The following is a 17650-nucleotide window of genomic DNA, read 5'->3' on the forward strand; positions in this document are numbered from 1 at the left end:
TGGCCATCCTGACTCAGCTTTTTGAGTGCCAGGATTACAAGGCATGCTGTACCACACCCAGTTCTTCATATGGTTCTTAAATAGCTAGCTATACTAAGGTTTTCGTGAGGGGAAAACATTCTCTAAGCTCAAGATCAGTGTGGCTAATAACTACGGCAGGTACCTTAAGGACTCAACACATCGTTCCCTAGAGAATTTTGGTTGCTTTGAAAAACACAGACATATAAGAATATGTTTTGTTTTAATCCCAGGTGTGAGATATTGGGCTGCTTCAAACTGTCCACTGCAGATGACTGTGATTTGCCTCGTGCTCTAGCAGGGACATGATTCTGCCAGCTCCCGATACTTTCTGCTACTGTGTGACTTTTGTAATTCTGGGGACTTATCAGGGAGTATATAAATGCTATGGCCCTGAGAAGAGGTGGTTGCTGGTTGGATGCTGTTGGTTGTTGTTGGTCATTTGGGAGGGTTGGCTGCTGTTTGATAGTAGTTGTGGTCAAAGAAATAAAACAGAAAGAAAAGAATTAGATCAGGGATTTCTTTCTCTCCTCCCTAGTGTTAGGGGACTGAAAGGGTGGATAAGGGTGGAAGAAAGAAAAACCCCACAAAGCAGCAAAAGTACAGCCACAATCCCCAAGAACTCCTGTATACAAAGTCAATTGTGCCACACTTAAATTAGCAGATTATTTTTGCTGAGCAGCTCTGAGAACAGCAGCATCATTCTAAGAAAACAGGACTTGACTGTAGAGATGGCTGAATAGATAGTAGTACTTGCCATGTATCCCCAGCATCCCTGTAAAATGCTGGGCATGTCCATGCATGCCTGTAACTCCAGTACTGAGGGGCAGAGCTGGGAAGATCCCAAGAGGTCACTGGCTAGCCATCCTAGACAAAATAGTAAGCCTCTGGTTCACTGACAGCCCGCCTCAAGTCAATAAGGAGGAAAGATACCAATACCCTCACCCTCCTCTGGCCACTAAAGGCATGTGCTCGCATGCCTGCACATTCACATGTATGCACCATACACGTCCCCACACACACACATACACCATACACATACAAACCCTATACATACATGCATACATATATATCACACACTCACGCGTGCGCGCACACAATCACACACACATACACCACACACACACAAATCCCACACATACATGCATGCATATACATCACACACACACATACAAACCCCACACATACATGCACGCATATATCACACACACACACACACACACACACACACTCATAGTTGAGTATAAGGCAAGTATTGATGGCTCACACCTACAACCTCAGCATTTGGGACATTAAGGCAGAAGGACTGTTGTGAGTTCAAGGCAAGCAGGGGATACATAGTAAGTTCAGGGCATCCATCCAGGGCTCCAGAGTGACATCCTGGCTCAGAAAGAAGATGAAGAAGTGGAGGTAGTAAGGTAGAGAGGTGATGGGAGGGGGAGGGGCGCGAGACAGGGTAGGTGAGGGGCAATGGAAAGAGAAATCTTCTCTAAACGAATACCTTTCTCTAATTGACATTTTTCCAACATGTATTAAATAAATGATTGCCTATGCACATGCAGATACAATATTACGCAGAAGGTATAGTAAAATATAGCCTCAAAATGCAAAACAAACCAAACAAAAGGTAACCTTCAGCAAGTCTGCTCAAGTAATATGGGGGATTGAATGTGAAATGTCCTTATAGATTCCTGTGTCAATACCTAGTCCCTGGTTGGTGGCACTGTTTGGAGACGATAAAGATCCATTAGGTGGAGCCTTGCTGGGGGAAGGATGTCACTGGGGGTGGGCTTTGAGATTTTACATCCTGGCTCCACTTCTTGTTCCCTCTCTCTGCTCCTGGTGTGTGGATGAAATGTGGCCAGCAAGCTTCTGCTCCTAGCGCCATGCTTTCCCGACTGCTGCCCTGTCTTCCCTGCCATGATGGCCTCTACCATCTGGAACCACAAGCCTCAAAAGAGACCCCTTTCTCCTCTATGTTGCTTTTGGTCATAGTGTTTTAACACAGCAAAAGAAAAGTAACAATAAAAAAATGTACTTCAATCTACTATAAATACTCTTATTTTAGCAACCGTCTAGAAGTCTTTAACATCCAGCTTGATACAGGTGTATCACAATAACCCTTACAAAATGTCCACGGCCCCTAAAGACAGAGAATTCACACCCTTTAGAACACAACTGGTCACACTTTGTTTTTTGAGACATGTTCATACAAAGATGGAATCATTTGTAGCATCCATTAGCTAATTTGTTTCCATTAGCAAATGTCACCCATATAGATATGATTGTCTAAGTAATAGGAGAATGTGTGCTTGACCCAAATCTCCATTACAATAGCATCCTCTCTAATTAGACGGTGAGCTGTAATCCTCCATCCACGATAAGAACATGTCCGGTGACGTACGGTGACTCTAAAAGAAACACAACGGCATGTGCCACCTCAAGAGCTTCTCCAAACCTCCCAAGAGGGATGTTTTTCTTGAAATGTTCTTCTTTCAAGTGTTTTGTCATATCTGTGCGAATAAATCCTAAAAGAGAAATGTTAATTCGGTTGAAAAGTATAAACACTAAAAATGGTTGTTCAACTCTTATAAAGAGAATTTGCTTCTGCAAATTTGACATTATTAATAAACACTGTTTAGGAACTACAGAGTACTGTTAGCAATTACTTAAGTGTACAATTTAAACACTTTAACTCAGTGAATGTTTATTCAATAAAAAAATGTCTGACTCCCAAGTCCATGGCTCAGCTCTTGGCAAACGTAAAGACAACGCTGTTGGATATAACGGGCAGGTACAAACATGAATGACACACAATGGATTCTTTGCATAACTAAAATCTATGGAGGGAGGAAGTAATTCCCACATACCCAACTGTAATATAATGAAGTCTAGTGAATCCACTTATAATTCTATAGATAAAATGACAGAGAAATGATTGGGGCACACACAGTTGGGGCAGAAAGGAAGAAACAGTACTGAGAGAAGGTATCACAAAGATGGGCCCATGAACTGATTGTGCAATACTAAAGATTAGACCATTCCATCACAATAACTGCTAAGGGGAGATCCCAAGACTCCAAAGTCCAGATAAGAAAAAATTCCTATGGTCATATCTAATCTGGATACAAATGTACACAAAAGATTAAGTTTTTACTCAGTATTTGTATATACAATAGAGTATGCAGATAGCATGTTCTAAAATAAGTTCTACAGTATCAAGTATTATATATATTCAGAATTCAAATTATTGTATGTATATATACACATGCATACAAACACACACACACACACACCAGGATCAACTACAACTTTATGAAACAACTACAAGAATAGTCTCAGACATTTCTTATTCATTGATTAATCCTAAAACTTTTTTGAGACACGGTCTTACCATGAAGACCAGGCTAGCCTAAAACTCAAATAAATCCACCTGTTCTACCTCTTGAATGCTAGGATTGAAGGCATATGCTACCATGCCCAGCTCCAGTCACTAGGTTTTATAAGAAATCAAACACTAACTTTCATGAGAGCAGCAGGCAAGGGGAAAGTTTATAGTTCAAGGTTATAAAAGGTGGACTTAAAGTCAGACAAGCCACAGCAAGTGAAGGCTCCATGTGCACTCACAAAAATAGTAGGTTGATGTTAAAACTAACTCTCTTATAAATTAAACTATAAATCAGCTTAAATATCCTGCCATTTACAAATGACATATTGATAAATGTGAGATAAATGTAAGCTAAATACTGGATTCAGCTGCTCATTTATTATGTAATACTACGTAATTTACTTTGTATTTTCATTTATGAAAACTCAAAGGTTTTCTTTAAAGCCCTGTGAAAAATCACTGTAGGTTTTTTTTGTACCATAAAACCTAAGATAGTGAGAGGTTACTGGGGAAATCTGGAAACCAACTGAAAGGTCTTTCAACAAGGAATGAGTTAAGACCTGGCACATCTACAGCATAGAACAATATTCGGTACTACGATCATGAATGAAGATTTCACATCTGTAATCTTAAAAGCAGGTGAGAAGTGAATTCCATTATATCACTATTGAAGACAAGGCAAAATATACATTCCAAAGTGGTAACATCTGATTCTCTCTGGACATCAGAGTGACAAGTGACAGTAGTCACAAGAATTATATACCAGGTGATGATTTTCTTTGTCCTTTTCTCCTTTTAAGCTGTGTATGTGTGTGTTTGCTCATAAAATTATTGAAAAAAATATGAGCATTATGAGTTACAGACAATCTATAAGAAGGGTCAGAAATAACAAGATTAATTGTGTAGTGCCTGTGAGACTATACTGTGAAACATAACCCCCTTTGCCACAAAAGTCTGAGCACATGTATTTGAGAAGTCAGCAACATTTCCTTTCATCTTTACATACAGAGTGGGCAGGAAGGGATGAAGGCAGCAGCTGACACACACAAAATACCTCTGCAGACTTTCAAGCCATGAGCAAACCTGCTATTATGAGAAAGGGTCTCACTCACTGTGTAGCCCTGGCTAGCCTGGAACTCCATATGTAGTCAAGGCTTGTCACAGAGCTCCACCTGCCTCTGCCTCTGGGTGCTGGGACTAAAGGAGTGTCCCCCAATATCTGGTCCAAAGACGAAGCTTGGTTTTCAGTGAGAAGCCAGAATCTAGAAGATCCCAATTCTCTCAAAAACCCATAGGTTCAATGAAATCCAACGTTGTGTGTTAGCAAATGTTTTTTCAAGGATGCCCCAGAAAGAACAAACCCTATAATCACTTCAGGTTATAAAAGTTGAGTGAAATAAAATAATTAATGTTAATACTAAAAACTTCATGTTACAATCCCTAGCCTAAGGCTCAGGGAACACAGCAGAAGAGACTTAGAAAGGCTGTAGTCAGAGGACCAGAGTAACTGCTGTAAAATAGGCTCTCTCTGCATATGATGGGGAAGCTGTACCCATGAAATCTCAATACTATGATCACCCAGTGACCCAGCAGCATGGATGGGGGATTCACAAGGCCTGAATCAGAGATGAAGAGTTACGAGCAATTAAAGGCTGCTGAGGAGAATCAGTCTCCTCCAGGGACGAGCTGTGACAGGTGACCCAATGCCACGCAGTCAGCCCTAACCAAAAGCACATACAAGGAAAGGACTCAGCAGGCTGCTGTACATGCACAACACATGTACCTGTCCAAAATAATAACTGAGGAAGAGATCGTTAATTCAAGAGGGAGTAGAGGGAGAAACAGGAGGAGTTGGGCAGGGAGATAGAAATGAGGCAAACACAGTATTCATGGATATCCTCAAAAATATTTTTAACTTACAAAAGAAAAAAAAATCAAAGAATTCATGATACAACTGCCTTTTACTCTTTAGAATTTGAACGAAACTGACATAAAGGGTTTCACACTAACTCCATAAACTAAGCAGAAAAGTGATATATTTTAATTAAAGAAAAACATTAAAAAATGAGTCATGAGAACCTCTAGTAGTCATGGTTTATGAATGCTCTTGTCAGTATAGGTTAGCGACTTTCAGGCTCCTTCCAGCTGGCTCTGCTGCTTGTTGTGGTGGGGAGACCTAGATGCAGGTTCATGAATCAAGATGCTGGGCCCTGCTCTCTGATGCGCTAAAGCTGTGACAGACAGACACTCTGTACTAATACAGGGTTGTCTGTGTGTCACAAGATGAACAGACAGATCAAGCTGGCAGGTCCTCTGAGGTAAACCAGCTGTACATGGTTGGCTTTTGAATAAGAAAGCATCATGACTCTGACTCTACTGGAAGACTAGGAAGCAGAGCTCCCTGGAAAACGCCCTCATTTCTTACACGTCTTATTTACAAATAGGTGTGCAGCCATTCACTACACACAAAGAGGGTCCTCCACAGCTCCAGTTGGGAAAGTAAGGATGTCAGTTGTCAGAGGGAATTACCATAGCCTTACCACAGCCTCTCTCCAGACCATGTTGAAAAGGAGGGAATGGGTTGATGGGACGACTCAGTAGATAAAGACACTTGCTGGATGACCTAAGTTCAATCCCAGAACACATGCAAAGGTGGGTGGAGAGGACAGGTTCCTTCATGTCCTCTCACTTCCTTGACCATGTGAACAGGTGGCACAAATAATAATAAATTTTTAAGAAAGGAAAGAATTTGCCCCGATACGCTAGTTTTTCCTCTTAGATTTTGTTTAATGTGGAAAAACAAACATATTCTTGAAGATCCTTCTCTTTGATCAGCAGTGTCTTTTTAATTAGTGGACTTTATGTTTAATGTGTTGTAGATTTACAGAACTATTGAACAAATGTGCCTATGCTGACCATACTACCATCGCCCCTTGCTCCCTCCATTCCCCCGTTACTAGCATCCTGCCTTGGTGTGGGTTACGTGCTGTGAGTGAACACTGTTGACACATCACTGGGTATAGTCCATGGAGCACAAGAGCCGGGTCCTCCTTTAGCTCTGTGTATAGGTCTTACCAAGTGCGGCTGTCATGTTATCCACTGTTACAATATGTTGTTCTGAACTACTCCATCTGCAGCTTCTCAGAGATCTGTTCCAGTTCATCAGAAATTGACTCAGAAACGTTAAGCTTGCCTCTTATGATAAATTGCTCGGAGCTGTACGAAATGCCAATGTTATCTTGTGCTGAAGCTCATGAATCATGTAATCTTCACTTAGAAATATACTCAGAGCCCAATGCACTATACATTAATAGTACAATTTCTTACCCTCCACCCCTTACATCCCAGAGCTGAGAGTAGATATTAACGGTCCCCAAACATCTCACACACCTATCTCGATGCTTGTCTTTTTTTCCTTGGTCCTAAAAGACTCTCTCCTGTATCATTCTTCATATTTGTAAAGTTCTAGAAAGTCTGTTCTACTCTACTTTCATGATTCATGTATTATAAAGACTTGAAATGGCTATAAAAGCTATAAACTACCAGTAGGTGCCACTGTCCAACAGAGAATGCTACTGCATTACTTCACTGGACACTCAGAGATTTTCAACTGGCTACAAAGCCACCCTTCCTTAGATCAAAGGCAGTGAGTGAAACAACATGCACTCTAGCACTGAGAACAAAGATACTACACTTCGTTACCAGACATACAATGACAACCCAACACGTAGGAGGAGGATGTCTAGGATGAAGCTTGGGGCCTAGTGCTTGCTGGCCAAATGCTCTAGAACTAGGCCATACCTCAAAGCCCATCATTAAAATGTAGACTCTTTAGTCTGGGATGCTTTGGCTCCTAAAAGCCATGAGAATTTTTATATTATAAACTCTGAAGAAAGGACATTCTATTGATTCACTTTTGACAAAGATTTTCAATTAGGAAGATTCATCCACAATGACAACTTTATATGCCAAGTCGAAAATACCAATGCTTAGCAGAACAGTCAAAGATTTAGAATGGAGTGACAGTCTAATCATTATTTGCCTTGTTTCCTGGTGTTCAGGCTACAATTGGCTTTTCAACTGTTTTTCTGTTATTTAGAACCTCCACTTGAAGCTAATCAGGAAAACTTGACATAAAAAGAAACAAACTAGAGGTCCAAGGGCTGGAAAGTCGGTTCTGTGTGTAAAGCACTTACTATAGCAGCATGAAGCCCACAGTCTGAATTTCCTGGACCCACATCAAAGCCAGGCATGGCAGCACAAAGGGACCAGTGCTGGAGACCCAAGGAAGACAAACAGATCACAAGGTCTCACTGGTCTCGTCCAGTCTAGCTCAAACAGTAAGCTTCAGAGCTTCAGGTTTAGTGAGAGGCCTGGTCTCAAAAAATACACTGGAGAAACGAATGACTGCACTTCAGGTGTTAGTACACAGAAAGTACACCATGAGGTGTACACTTGCTAGCTCTATTTAAAGATCTAATCAAGAAGCTGATAGATCTTAATATCAACAGGTAACTTATATAATTGATTTAATCTTGTTATTTCAATATGTACTATGAAACAAGATGTGTGTATGTGAGTGTGTGTCTGTGTCTGTGTGTGCATATAAATCTTATATACAATATAGTATTACAAAGGCTACCCTACTGGTGGTCACTTTCTAGCGACAGATTTTTATCCCCAATATGAATTGCACAGGGAAAATATGAACTTTACAAAAGGGTCTACAGCACTTCCGTAACCCCTTTCAAATGTCTCCTTTGTATGGAGGCTGGATTCCCAGAACTCATGCCATTGCCTTGGCAACTAATCCATGCTGAACGGCTTCAGCAGCTTCCTAACATGGTACACATCACGATCACCTTCAGCATGACACTGCAGTGCTCCTTCCAACTGTTTCTGTAGCTTGTAACTGAGATACCTCATTTATTTATTATTTTTTTACTCCTGGACCTAGCACAGCCTGGGCATAGAGGAAGGCACCTTAGGACATTCACTGCATGTGTGCATGTGAATTGGGAAGATGAGCCTCTTCTAAGCCAGTCAGCTATTATATCACCAAAACATACAATTAACTCCTCCTTACCCACTGGAATCCTGAAGAAAGAGAGGGCAAGTCCATGCCCTTCCAAACAACAAATAAACAACCCCACGGATGGCTAGCTCAGCCAACACCAATAGTGACAGCCTGCACAGAGCACACAGAAACAGAAAGCCAGGCCTAGGTAATGAGTGAGAATGAAGCTTTTCATGGAAAGCTTTGATTTGAGGCCCTTTTCCTTTTTCCTTCAAAAGTAGTCATCTAAGCTGTAAAACTTACTCAATACTCATGGATTTGGAATGTCTGGACTTAGCTAGTCTTCGACTAAAGGAGGAACTAGAGGGAAAGTATGTTATACAGCAAATAGATTCACAGAACATCCTGAAAACCATCTGCTGGCTCACGAGTGCCAACTCTCAGGTCCAGCTGGAGCCATGAGGGAGTTAAAGGTGAAAGGTGGCAAGATCAGCTGCAGCCCACTCTCCTACAGACTGCAGTCAGTCACAGAAGCAAACTTTACATGGGGATTAATTCTTCAGTCTAACGCTCTCCCATCTGGGCTATTTCAGTGGCTATGAGGATTACTTCTTAAGTATGTAAAACTGCAGAACAAAGATAGACTATCTGGGCCCAACAAGATGGCTTAGCAGGGAAAGACACCTGCCATCAAGCCTGGTGACCTGAGTTTGATCCATGGAACCCACATGCTGCAAGGACAAAACCCATTCCTGCAAGCTATCCTCTGATAACTACATGTGGAGTAGTGTGTACCCACACAAAAGTATACAGATACACACACAAATAAATGAATACGTAAGTATAGAAAAGATCCTATTCTGACTTACAAAAGTATAAAAAACATTCATTCTGTTGGGAAGTCAAGTAAATACATAAAAAATTTCTAACAGGCCAACTGACTAATAAATGACAAACGTACCTGAATTTTGACATCTTTTATCTGAATTTTGACATCTTTTATCTGGATTTTGACATCTTTTTATTAGAAAATAGCAAATAATATACAAGTAAACAAAAGAGGGGGAATAAGTAAATAAATATATAAATAAATAGGAAACTAAAGGATAAAAAGACATCAATTTTATGATTCAAAAGGAAACCTTGAGAAGTGTATTTTTTTTTCAGCTTTCCATGAAATAGCCAGGTAGCTTTGGTAAATAACATCAAACCCTTATTCACAATTTTCTAAATTGTCACTGTGGCTGAAGTAAGCCAGGCATGGTAGAGTAGGACTGCAATTCCAATACTACAGTGCATGGTAAAGACCCTGTCTCAAAACACAAGGTGATCTCCAAGGTTTTCTTTCCAGAATTTATTCCTTAACTGGTGAAAATTTTAAAATAAAGATTTTTATATAAGGCAAAAGGAACAAGGAAGCTTTTTTAGTCACTAATTATTTCTTTCGACAATGATTTTAGAGAGACACTAGTCAAATGTCAATTAATGACTGCCAATTAACCAATTAACCGGTAAGTTAGTGGCCTTTCTTAATATCAGTTAATCATACTACAGTTATTGTATGAAGCGTCCACTGACCTGGCGCAACCACATTCACTCTGACTTTCTTCCGTGCAACCTCTTTAGCAAGCGAACGTGAAAACCCAACAAGCCCTCCTTTGCTGGCGCCGTATGCGGACTGGCCCACGTTGCCTTTCAAACCAATGATACTCCCTGCAGGAAAAAAGAAGAAGAAACCAAGTGCAAGCCAATCGGTTCGTTATCTGACAATTCAATTCATATCCTTTACAGCCATCAAATCAGGAAGGAAGACCCGCCTCCTTTCATTCTTTGCTAAAATGCGTAACTCTAACCACGAGCCTTTGACAGACAACCCAGACACACACAGCAAAGAGAAACTGAAGAAAAACGGTATCAAACCACCAGGAATGGGAGACAGGCTTGTGTGATTTGTCATGTGAACACTTAGCCCCCAGTTGCTGCCTGGGCAGTTTTAGGAGGTGTGGCTTTGCTAGGAATATGTGAGGAGTATGGCTTCACCCGACTTCCAGTTCCCTCTCCACTTCGTGCTTGTGGTTAAGATGTCACCTCTCAGCCTCCTGTTTCTGTCACCTTGCCTGCTGTTTGCCTCCCTACCACGAAAGACTTGTATCCCTCAGGGACTGTAAGCCAAAAAACTTGTCGTCTAGAAGTTGTCTCGGGCATGGTGTTTTATCACAGCAACAGAAAAGTAACAAACACAAACAGAAATAAGTTAAAGCCAGAAGATGTAAAATAAAGGCTGGTTCATTCTATAATTCTGTCACAGATGGGAATAAGTATTCACTTCTACCTATAAGAAGAACAAATCCTGTGACTTTAAACTACTGTCAATCAAAATTGACCATGCAAACTTCCTAACAGTGCAATTCTGTTACTTTTGTTTATACGCACCTTGTACTTGAACTAAACATTCCTCAGTGAACTTGTCTAATAAATATATAAGAATAATTTATAATCCAAATATCAATTGTATGCAAATATATGCTTGCAAAACAGAAGTAGGGAAGTAATTTTCTGCACCACTGGTCTGTGCTTATTATATACAAATTGAACAGGAACCACACATACACACACACTATTGAAATTACATTAGAAAAAGAGATTATTCTACTTTCATATTATAATCAAGGAGCCCAGTGTTAAAATGTTTACCTACACTGTACAGTCAACATTGCTTGGTGACAGTAGTTTCTCCCAGGAAATACACTGTAAGGTAGGCTCACAGTATGCCCACTTTTTCTGCCAAATATAGAATTTCTTACTGTTCCCAAGCTACAAACCTATGTAACATGAATGCATAGAAGATCAGCAAACAGTGATGGGCATATGTGTATCTAAACAGTAAGAAGAACAGTAGAAACAGTGTGTGTGGTCTGGGGTGGGGTCACCACCATCATAATCTACAGAACCACTGTCGTGTATCAGTCCTCCAGGAACTGACGGATCACATGGCACATTACTAAATGTGGCACCTCAGTTAAGAGAAGAAGAAAACTGGGTAGCACAGCAAGAAAGAAAGGCCATCAGGTAAACGAAAGGGGTGGGCGGGAAGAGGGGTATGTGGGAGTAAGGAAGACAAAAAGGGGGGTTCCAGACGTGGCAGCCAGGTCCAACAGGAAGCTCTCATAACCAGCAGTCGGGCACACTCCGTTCACATTTGGTCAAAGTAATGTCTTCTGAACTAGCAGCATGTCTACAAGGCCAGCCTACCTGGAGGCTTTTCCCATCCAGCAAGCATGTCCACTCACTATAATGCATCAGCCTTAGCAATATTCTACGATTGTAAGGGACCAACTTAGGTTTCTGAAACTGATCTAAAAGGAACATACTTTAAATATGTCCTGTGATATCCAGGCAGCCTCAGGTCTGTGTGACAGGTCTTAAGAACCCAATACCTGAACTGGCTGTGTCAGAGGGTCACAGGTCACCAATTCCTCCTGAGAGGGACCTTTAACAGAAGAGTGTCCCCCTTTCTCAGACTTTTAAGGTACTGCTCATCACTTAAGACTAAAAGTCAGGTGGTAGGTTCCAATTTTCAAGTAATAAACAGAAATCAAACTCCATGTTATTCTACATTTTCTGCTCTACAGGCAACAATCTTCAACACCTCTTCCCTGTGGTTCGAACAAACTAAAGGCTACTTACATCCATCTGAAAAGCTGAGGTTTAATGTTCCTCAAACCTTGACACTAGACAGACCGGTGACCCGTGCAATTGCCATAAATAATTGTTAGTTAGACTCCATGCCTACAAGCTTTCTTTTTCATTTCAAAAATTAGATTGGTTTCCTTTACAATTTTAAAAATAAAATGACATCATTTTTTTACCTCCTTCTCCTCCAATCCAACCCTCCTATCTGGCCCCTCACACTCTCAGATTCATAGCCTCTTTTTATTATTGTTACATATATATAGACACACACACAAATACAACCTGCTTGAGTCTGTTTAGTATTGCTTGTATGCAATAGTATCAGGCCTAACAACTTGGAACAGGATAACGTATTAGGGAACCAGAGTGGTTTGAACAGGTTTGGCCCCCACAGACTCATGTGTTTAAATGCCTGGCCCACAGAAAGTGATATTATTAGGAAGTGTGTCCTTGTTGAAATAGGCGTGGCCTTGTTGGAGGAAGTGTGTCATTGTCAGGTGGGCCAGTCTTCTCCTCTTTGCCTTCAGAACAAGATGTAGAATTCTCAGCTCCTCCAGCACCATGCCTGCCTGGACACTGCCATGCTGCCTGCCTTGATGATAATGGACTAAACCTCGGAATCTGTAAGCCAGCCCTAATTAAATGTTCCCCTTTATAAGAATTGCCTTAGTCATGATGTCTGTTCACAGCACTGGAGACCCTAAGACAGGGCTCATGCCTACTGAAGGCCACCTCCCCTGCTCTCAGCAGTCCTTAGTGTCCTGTAGTTCTAGGATCCTGTGAGTTTCCCTTCTGTCTTAGCATGTCTACTGTCATTGTCCACGCCTTGTTTAGGCCGCCATACTGTTGAGGTACCATGGTTGTACTTCTCAGTCAGTTCTAGGAAACACAATCACACAGTACAGTACCTGGCCCTTTGGGTCTTATAACCATTATAGGTTTAACCAAAAAAAAAAAAAGTAAATAAATAAAAAGGCGAGGGTGCCTGACTTCTAAAAATTGAAAGTGGTGACAAAATTGTTATGAGATTCACGTACAGCCAGTCTGCTGGATGTGCACAGCCATAGCCCCTCCCATTCCATACAGATGTCATTTATCACATGGCTTCTACTGTCATTTTAATACTTAGTCAGTCACTTGTTGCCAATCAAGCCCGTCAGTGGATTAAGTGCCCTCATGTTTACATGCAATGACTATGACCCGCGACGGGGACGACTCACCCACATTAACAATAGAGCCACCCTGCTGAATCATTGTCTTCATAGCAGCTCTACAGGTCAGCATGGAGCCCAAGAGGTTAGTGTGAAGCTGAGACACCACATCTTCAGTTTTCATTCTTACTAGAAGACCGTCTCTACAAAACAGAAACAGTGGGCACAGTAACAACCAGGTCCACACTCAAATCTAGGGGATAGGGGACTGCATCAGCAGGTAAGAGTTCCAACTGCTCTCTGAGGAGAATTGAGCTCAGTTCCCAGCACTTGTGTCAAAAAGCTCACAAGCACCTGTAACTCCAGCTCCAGGGTATTAAACATCCACTTCAGAACTCCACAGGCAACTCATATGCACACACACACAATTTTTAAAAATCAAATCAATACATATGTACAATTCTGATTTAAAATATAGTACAAGCTGTGTTTTCTAGCTAGGTGCTGGGCAGTCCCGTTTTGACCTTGGCTTTAAAACCACTACGCTAGCTGCTGATGATCCAGAAAGGAGCCACTGGGAAGGCAGGATTCTCCACCTCTCTGATAGACTGATAAATACTGCCAGTGGCTAAACACAGTAGCAAGCAACCAAATGGTTTAAGCTACTGCCAGTTTTGCCTTATTTAATGGGACTGGGGACTGTAAATCTAAATATTTTCTCCTATACTCATCTTTAAAAAAAATAACACCCCCCCTATTATCATTACATTACTATCCTCTATACATTAGTATTAAGCTTGTTATGATCAACAAAACTCAGAACACTGGTTTCCTATGAGAAGAGACTATGGGAGTCCTCTGGTATGCTAGGTGATATGCTGGTCACGGCTTGTTAGGACTGACCCAACTGGACAGTAATCTCAACTTACAAGGATTAGGCTAAAGAAATGGCTTATTGATTAGGAACACACACTGATCTTATAGAGGACCAAAGTTCAGTTCCAAGCATCCAGATCCAGTAGCTCACAGGCACCTGTATCTCCAGCTCCGGGGGATTTGATGTTCCCCTTTAAGCTCTGTGGGAATCTACGCACATCTGCACATACTAACATTCGACAGACAGACAGACAGACAGACACACAGACAGACAGACATCATTTTTTAAATAAAAGAATGTATGGGTTGACAGCTTTCAAAATAAGCTTTTCCTGTTAGAAATAAAATAGTCTAACATACTGTATCATACTAATTGTTATGTTCTGAATGAAAATGGTCCCCGCAGGCTCATATATTTGAATACTTGGCCCCCGTTTAGGACCAGGTTTGGGAAGGATTAGGAGTATGGCCTTATTGGAGGAGGTATGTCACTGAGAGTGGGCTCTGAGGTTTCAAAACACCACCCCATTCCCACTGTGCCCATCTCTGCCTCCTATACGCAGATCACAATATGAGTTCCCAAATGTTTCTACCACGTGGCTTTACTCCACCAACATGGCTCTAACACTCTGAAACCATAACCTCAGTTGAACACTTTGTTTTATATATAGCCTTGGGTCACGGCATTTTGTGATAGCAATGGAAAAGAAACTAAGCCATCAACATAGTAAGAAAAAAAAAATCTTTTAAAAACAGGTATGAGAAATTCACCTCAATCTTTGACCAACCTGTTGATACCAGCTGCATTTACCAAGAAATTTACTGGACCTAAATGTTTCTCCATCTCTTCAAATGTACTTTGAACATCTTGTTCTTTGGCAACATCACACCTAAATGCCAAGTGGTTTCCTACAAAACAAAGTTAGATTGGAATTACCTCTAAATCTTAACTTGAATTTCGGATTTATTTGCTTTATGACTAGACTCTAAGGAAAGCCCGTGCTGAGCCTAGAGAGGAAAGCCTATCATGGGTCCCTGCCCTCACGGAGCATCTGATGAGAGGGACAGAGTGGGTGGAAGAGAAGGAGAGATAAGGAGGTTTTGTTTCTTCCTTCTTTTGGGGTATGTTTTTTGTTTTTGTTGTTGTTCGTTTTTATTTTTGTTGCTCTGAGACAAGGTTTTACTGTGCTGCCTGGACTGACTTCGAAACTCAGGCTCGTCCTGCCAAATGCTAGGCTACAGTAGGTACATAAAACAAAACATCACCGAAAACTAACTTTAACTTTGGAGTTTTCTTGAGTGGGAGATTGAGACACAAGAACTATGAGGACCTGGCTTGCACCTAATGTTGGTGCTTGCTGGACTCACGATTTCCTGGCTATCCTGGGTGAGACCTCAAACCCTTAAGAAATATGCTTGGAAAGTTTAAAAATAAAAGTAGTCGGGGTCAGCAAGATGGCTCATTGAGTAAGGGCACTTTCCACCAAGCCTGACAATCTGGGTTGAACCTTTGCGATTCATACGGTAGAAGGAAAGAACAGACTGTCCTCTGACTTCCACATGTGGACAATGGCATATATGTACCCACCCAACCAAATAAATAAATGTGATTTTAAAAACTGCAATAAAATCTGGGCATGGTAACTAGTGTATACCTGTCGTCTCAGCATTGAGACAGGAAACTACCACTGTAAGCTTGTGGCCATCGTGGGCAAGAGAGGTGGCTCAGTAGAACTCCCTGATCCCTATCACCATATGCAGGAAATTATACTTCAAAGGGAAAATGTTCTCTATTTAATAAGCTAACGTGTTAATATATGTGCTCCTCAATTTATGACAGGGATACACCAAGATGAACCAACTATATGTTAGAGAACCGAAGAACAGGTAACTAACTAGTACCACAGGGCAAGGTGGTATCAGTTATCTAGCAAACTTGAAGCAGTGCTGACTAGGTGTTAAGGCTTGTGTTCAAGCCCAGGGAGAACAGATGTGCTCCCCTGTGTTCTCAGCTCTTTGTCTCAGGAGGCAAAGACAAGAATCTGATCCAAGGGAGGCCTAGGTTGCATAGTGAGACCCTGTGTTTGGGAGAACTGGATACCACACTGCAGGTTCAAAGTGTACTCTGTACTAAAGATGTCACTGTCATCTCAGCAAGGGAGATAGAGACACTCAGACACAAGAATCATAAGTTCAAAGGTCAATGTTACATATCAAGGCTATTTCCATGTAAGAAAAGAAATATAGCAGGTACCAGATACACTCTCAGACCCAGTGCTTCCTGATAGTGACATGTATTTTTCTCCATTCTTCCATGTTGCCTTCTCCAATCGAGACTTTCTTGCAATGTAATGACTAATCAGTTAATAACCAGTAGTGAGCCTGCGGGGGGAGGGGGGCCTGGAATTGGAATACAATAAAAAGGGTCTGGGAAAACAAATCAGTAACTTATTAAAGTCATTGAAGGGCTTGAGAAAGCAACCCTGACCTATCAGGAGTTTCTCTTTGAAATACTGTCGAGTGCCTTCGCCAAGGGCAAGGGCTCTCAGCAAAATGCAGTTTGTATCTGACTTCTCTACTTTCAGTATAATTGTGTCCACTCTCTCCTACCAGAAGCCGGAGCAAAACGGCTCTCAATATCAGGACTGGCGGCGGGGAAGACCGCTATTTGTCAGGGGTCCTCAGAATCTGCCTGCGGTAGGCAAGAACCCCAGTGAGGGCTCGGTCATGGGGCACGAGCGATCTGGGGCGCAGACTAGAGTACATGGGCAGTAGCCCGGGCCCGTGGACTGGAGCTCAAGGACTTGCAACTTGGCCGCGCGGCAGGGACACTTCCGGTACCTACCGCCGAGCTCGCCGGCGGTGGCTTTGGCCACTTCTAGGTTTCTGGAGACGATCGCCAGGCGGTAACCCTTCTGGGCCATTAGCTGGGCTACAGCCTTGCCGATCCCCCGGGAGCCTCCAAAAACCGCACAGACTTTGTCCATCTTGGACCGGCAAGATGGATCCCTAAGACGCAGGACTTCTAATAAAAGACACAGCTGCTGGGAAACGAGTCAACAGTCCCTCTCGACAGCCGACCCAGGTCACAGAACAAGGCGCGAGTATTAGACGTCAGTGCACACGGACTCTTAGAGGGTTGCATTGCATGCTGGGATTTGTAGTCCTTGCTCTCTTGAAGCCGTGAGCAGTTCAGTAACTGCTGCTGGCTGCCTATTCCTATCCCTGGTTAGTTGGCCCTAGGGCACAGGGGACCAACGGTCCTTTGTTCAGAGATGATAGGGTTACTAAAATCGTGGGTTTCCAGGGCAAACCGTAGTTAGCAGTCACATTATGTCCTTTTGAGTGTGGACCTGTCCTGGCTCACCCACATTTTTTTACTACAGACAAAACCCGTTGAAGTGTGAAGCGGACCCCCAAGTTACTGTAGACACTGGCTTTGCACTGCAATGTTATTATGAGGGTAAATGTCTTGTCAAAGAACACAAGCCGTGTGTGGTGGCTTAG

The 17650-nt window shown here is 42.0% G+C and overlaps 1 protein-coding gene across 1 annotated transcript; it reads right to left on the bottom strand.

The window, feature by feature from the left end:
- Nucleotides 1-1529: 1529 nt before the first annotated feature.
- On the bottom strand, nt 1530-17238 carry Cbr4 (carbonyl reductase 4). The gene is made up of 5 exons (XM_028757742.1): nt 16989-17238; nt 14932-15052; nt 13337-13470; nt 10002-10136; nt 1530-2546 (listed from the first exon to the last, which is right to left on the bottom strand). The coding sequence occupies exons 1-5, from the start codon at nt 17128-17130 to the stop codon at nt 2368-2370; spliced, it is 711 nt and encodes a 236-aa protein (XP_028613575.1). The 5' UTR covers nt 17131-17238; the 3' UTR covers nt 1530-2367.
- Nucleotides 17239-17650: the final 412 nt, after the last annotated feature.

The sequence above is a fragment of the Grammomys surdaster genome, unplaced genomic scaffold (genome assembly GCF_004785775.1).
Source record: "Grammomys surdaster isolate TR1022 unplaced genomic scaffold, NIH_TR_1.0 126182, whole genome shotgun sequence".
In the NCBI taxonomy this organism is placed as follows: Eukaryota; Metazoa; Chordata; class Mammalia; order Rodentia; family Muridae; genus Grammomys; species Grammomys surdaster.

Bases quoted from the DNA above. Each gene is read 5' to 3' on its own strand.
- Cbr4 (XM_028757742.1), bottom strand. From the start codon at position 17,130: ATGGACAAAGTCTGTGCGGTTTTTGGAGGCTCCCGGGGGATCGGCAAG. The intron at 10,137-13,336 runs GTGAGTCGTCCC...TTTTTCCTGCAG, and splicing joins TGGCTCTATTGTTAATGTGG to GGAGTATCATTGGTTTGAAA. The intron at 2,547-10,001 runs GTCAGTGGACGC...TTTCTCTTTTAG, and splicing joins AGTGAATGTGGTTGCGCCAG to GATTTATTCGCACAGATATG.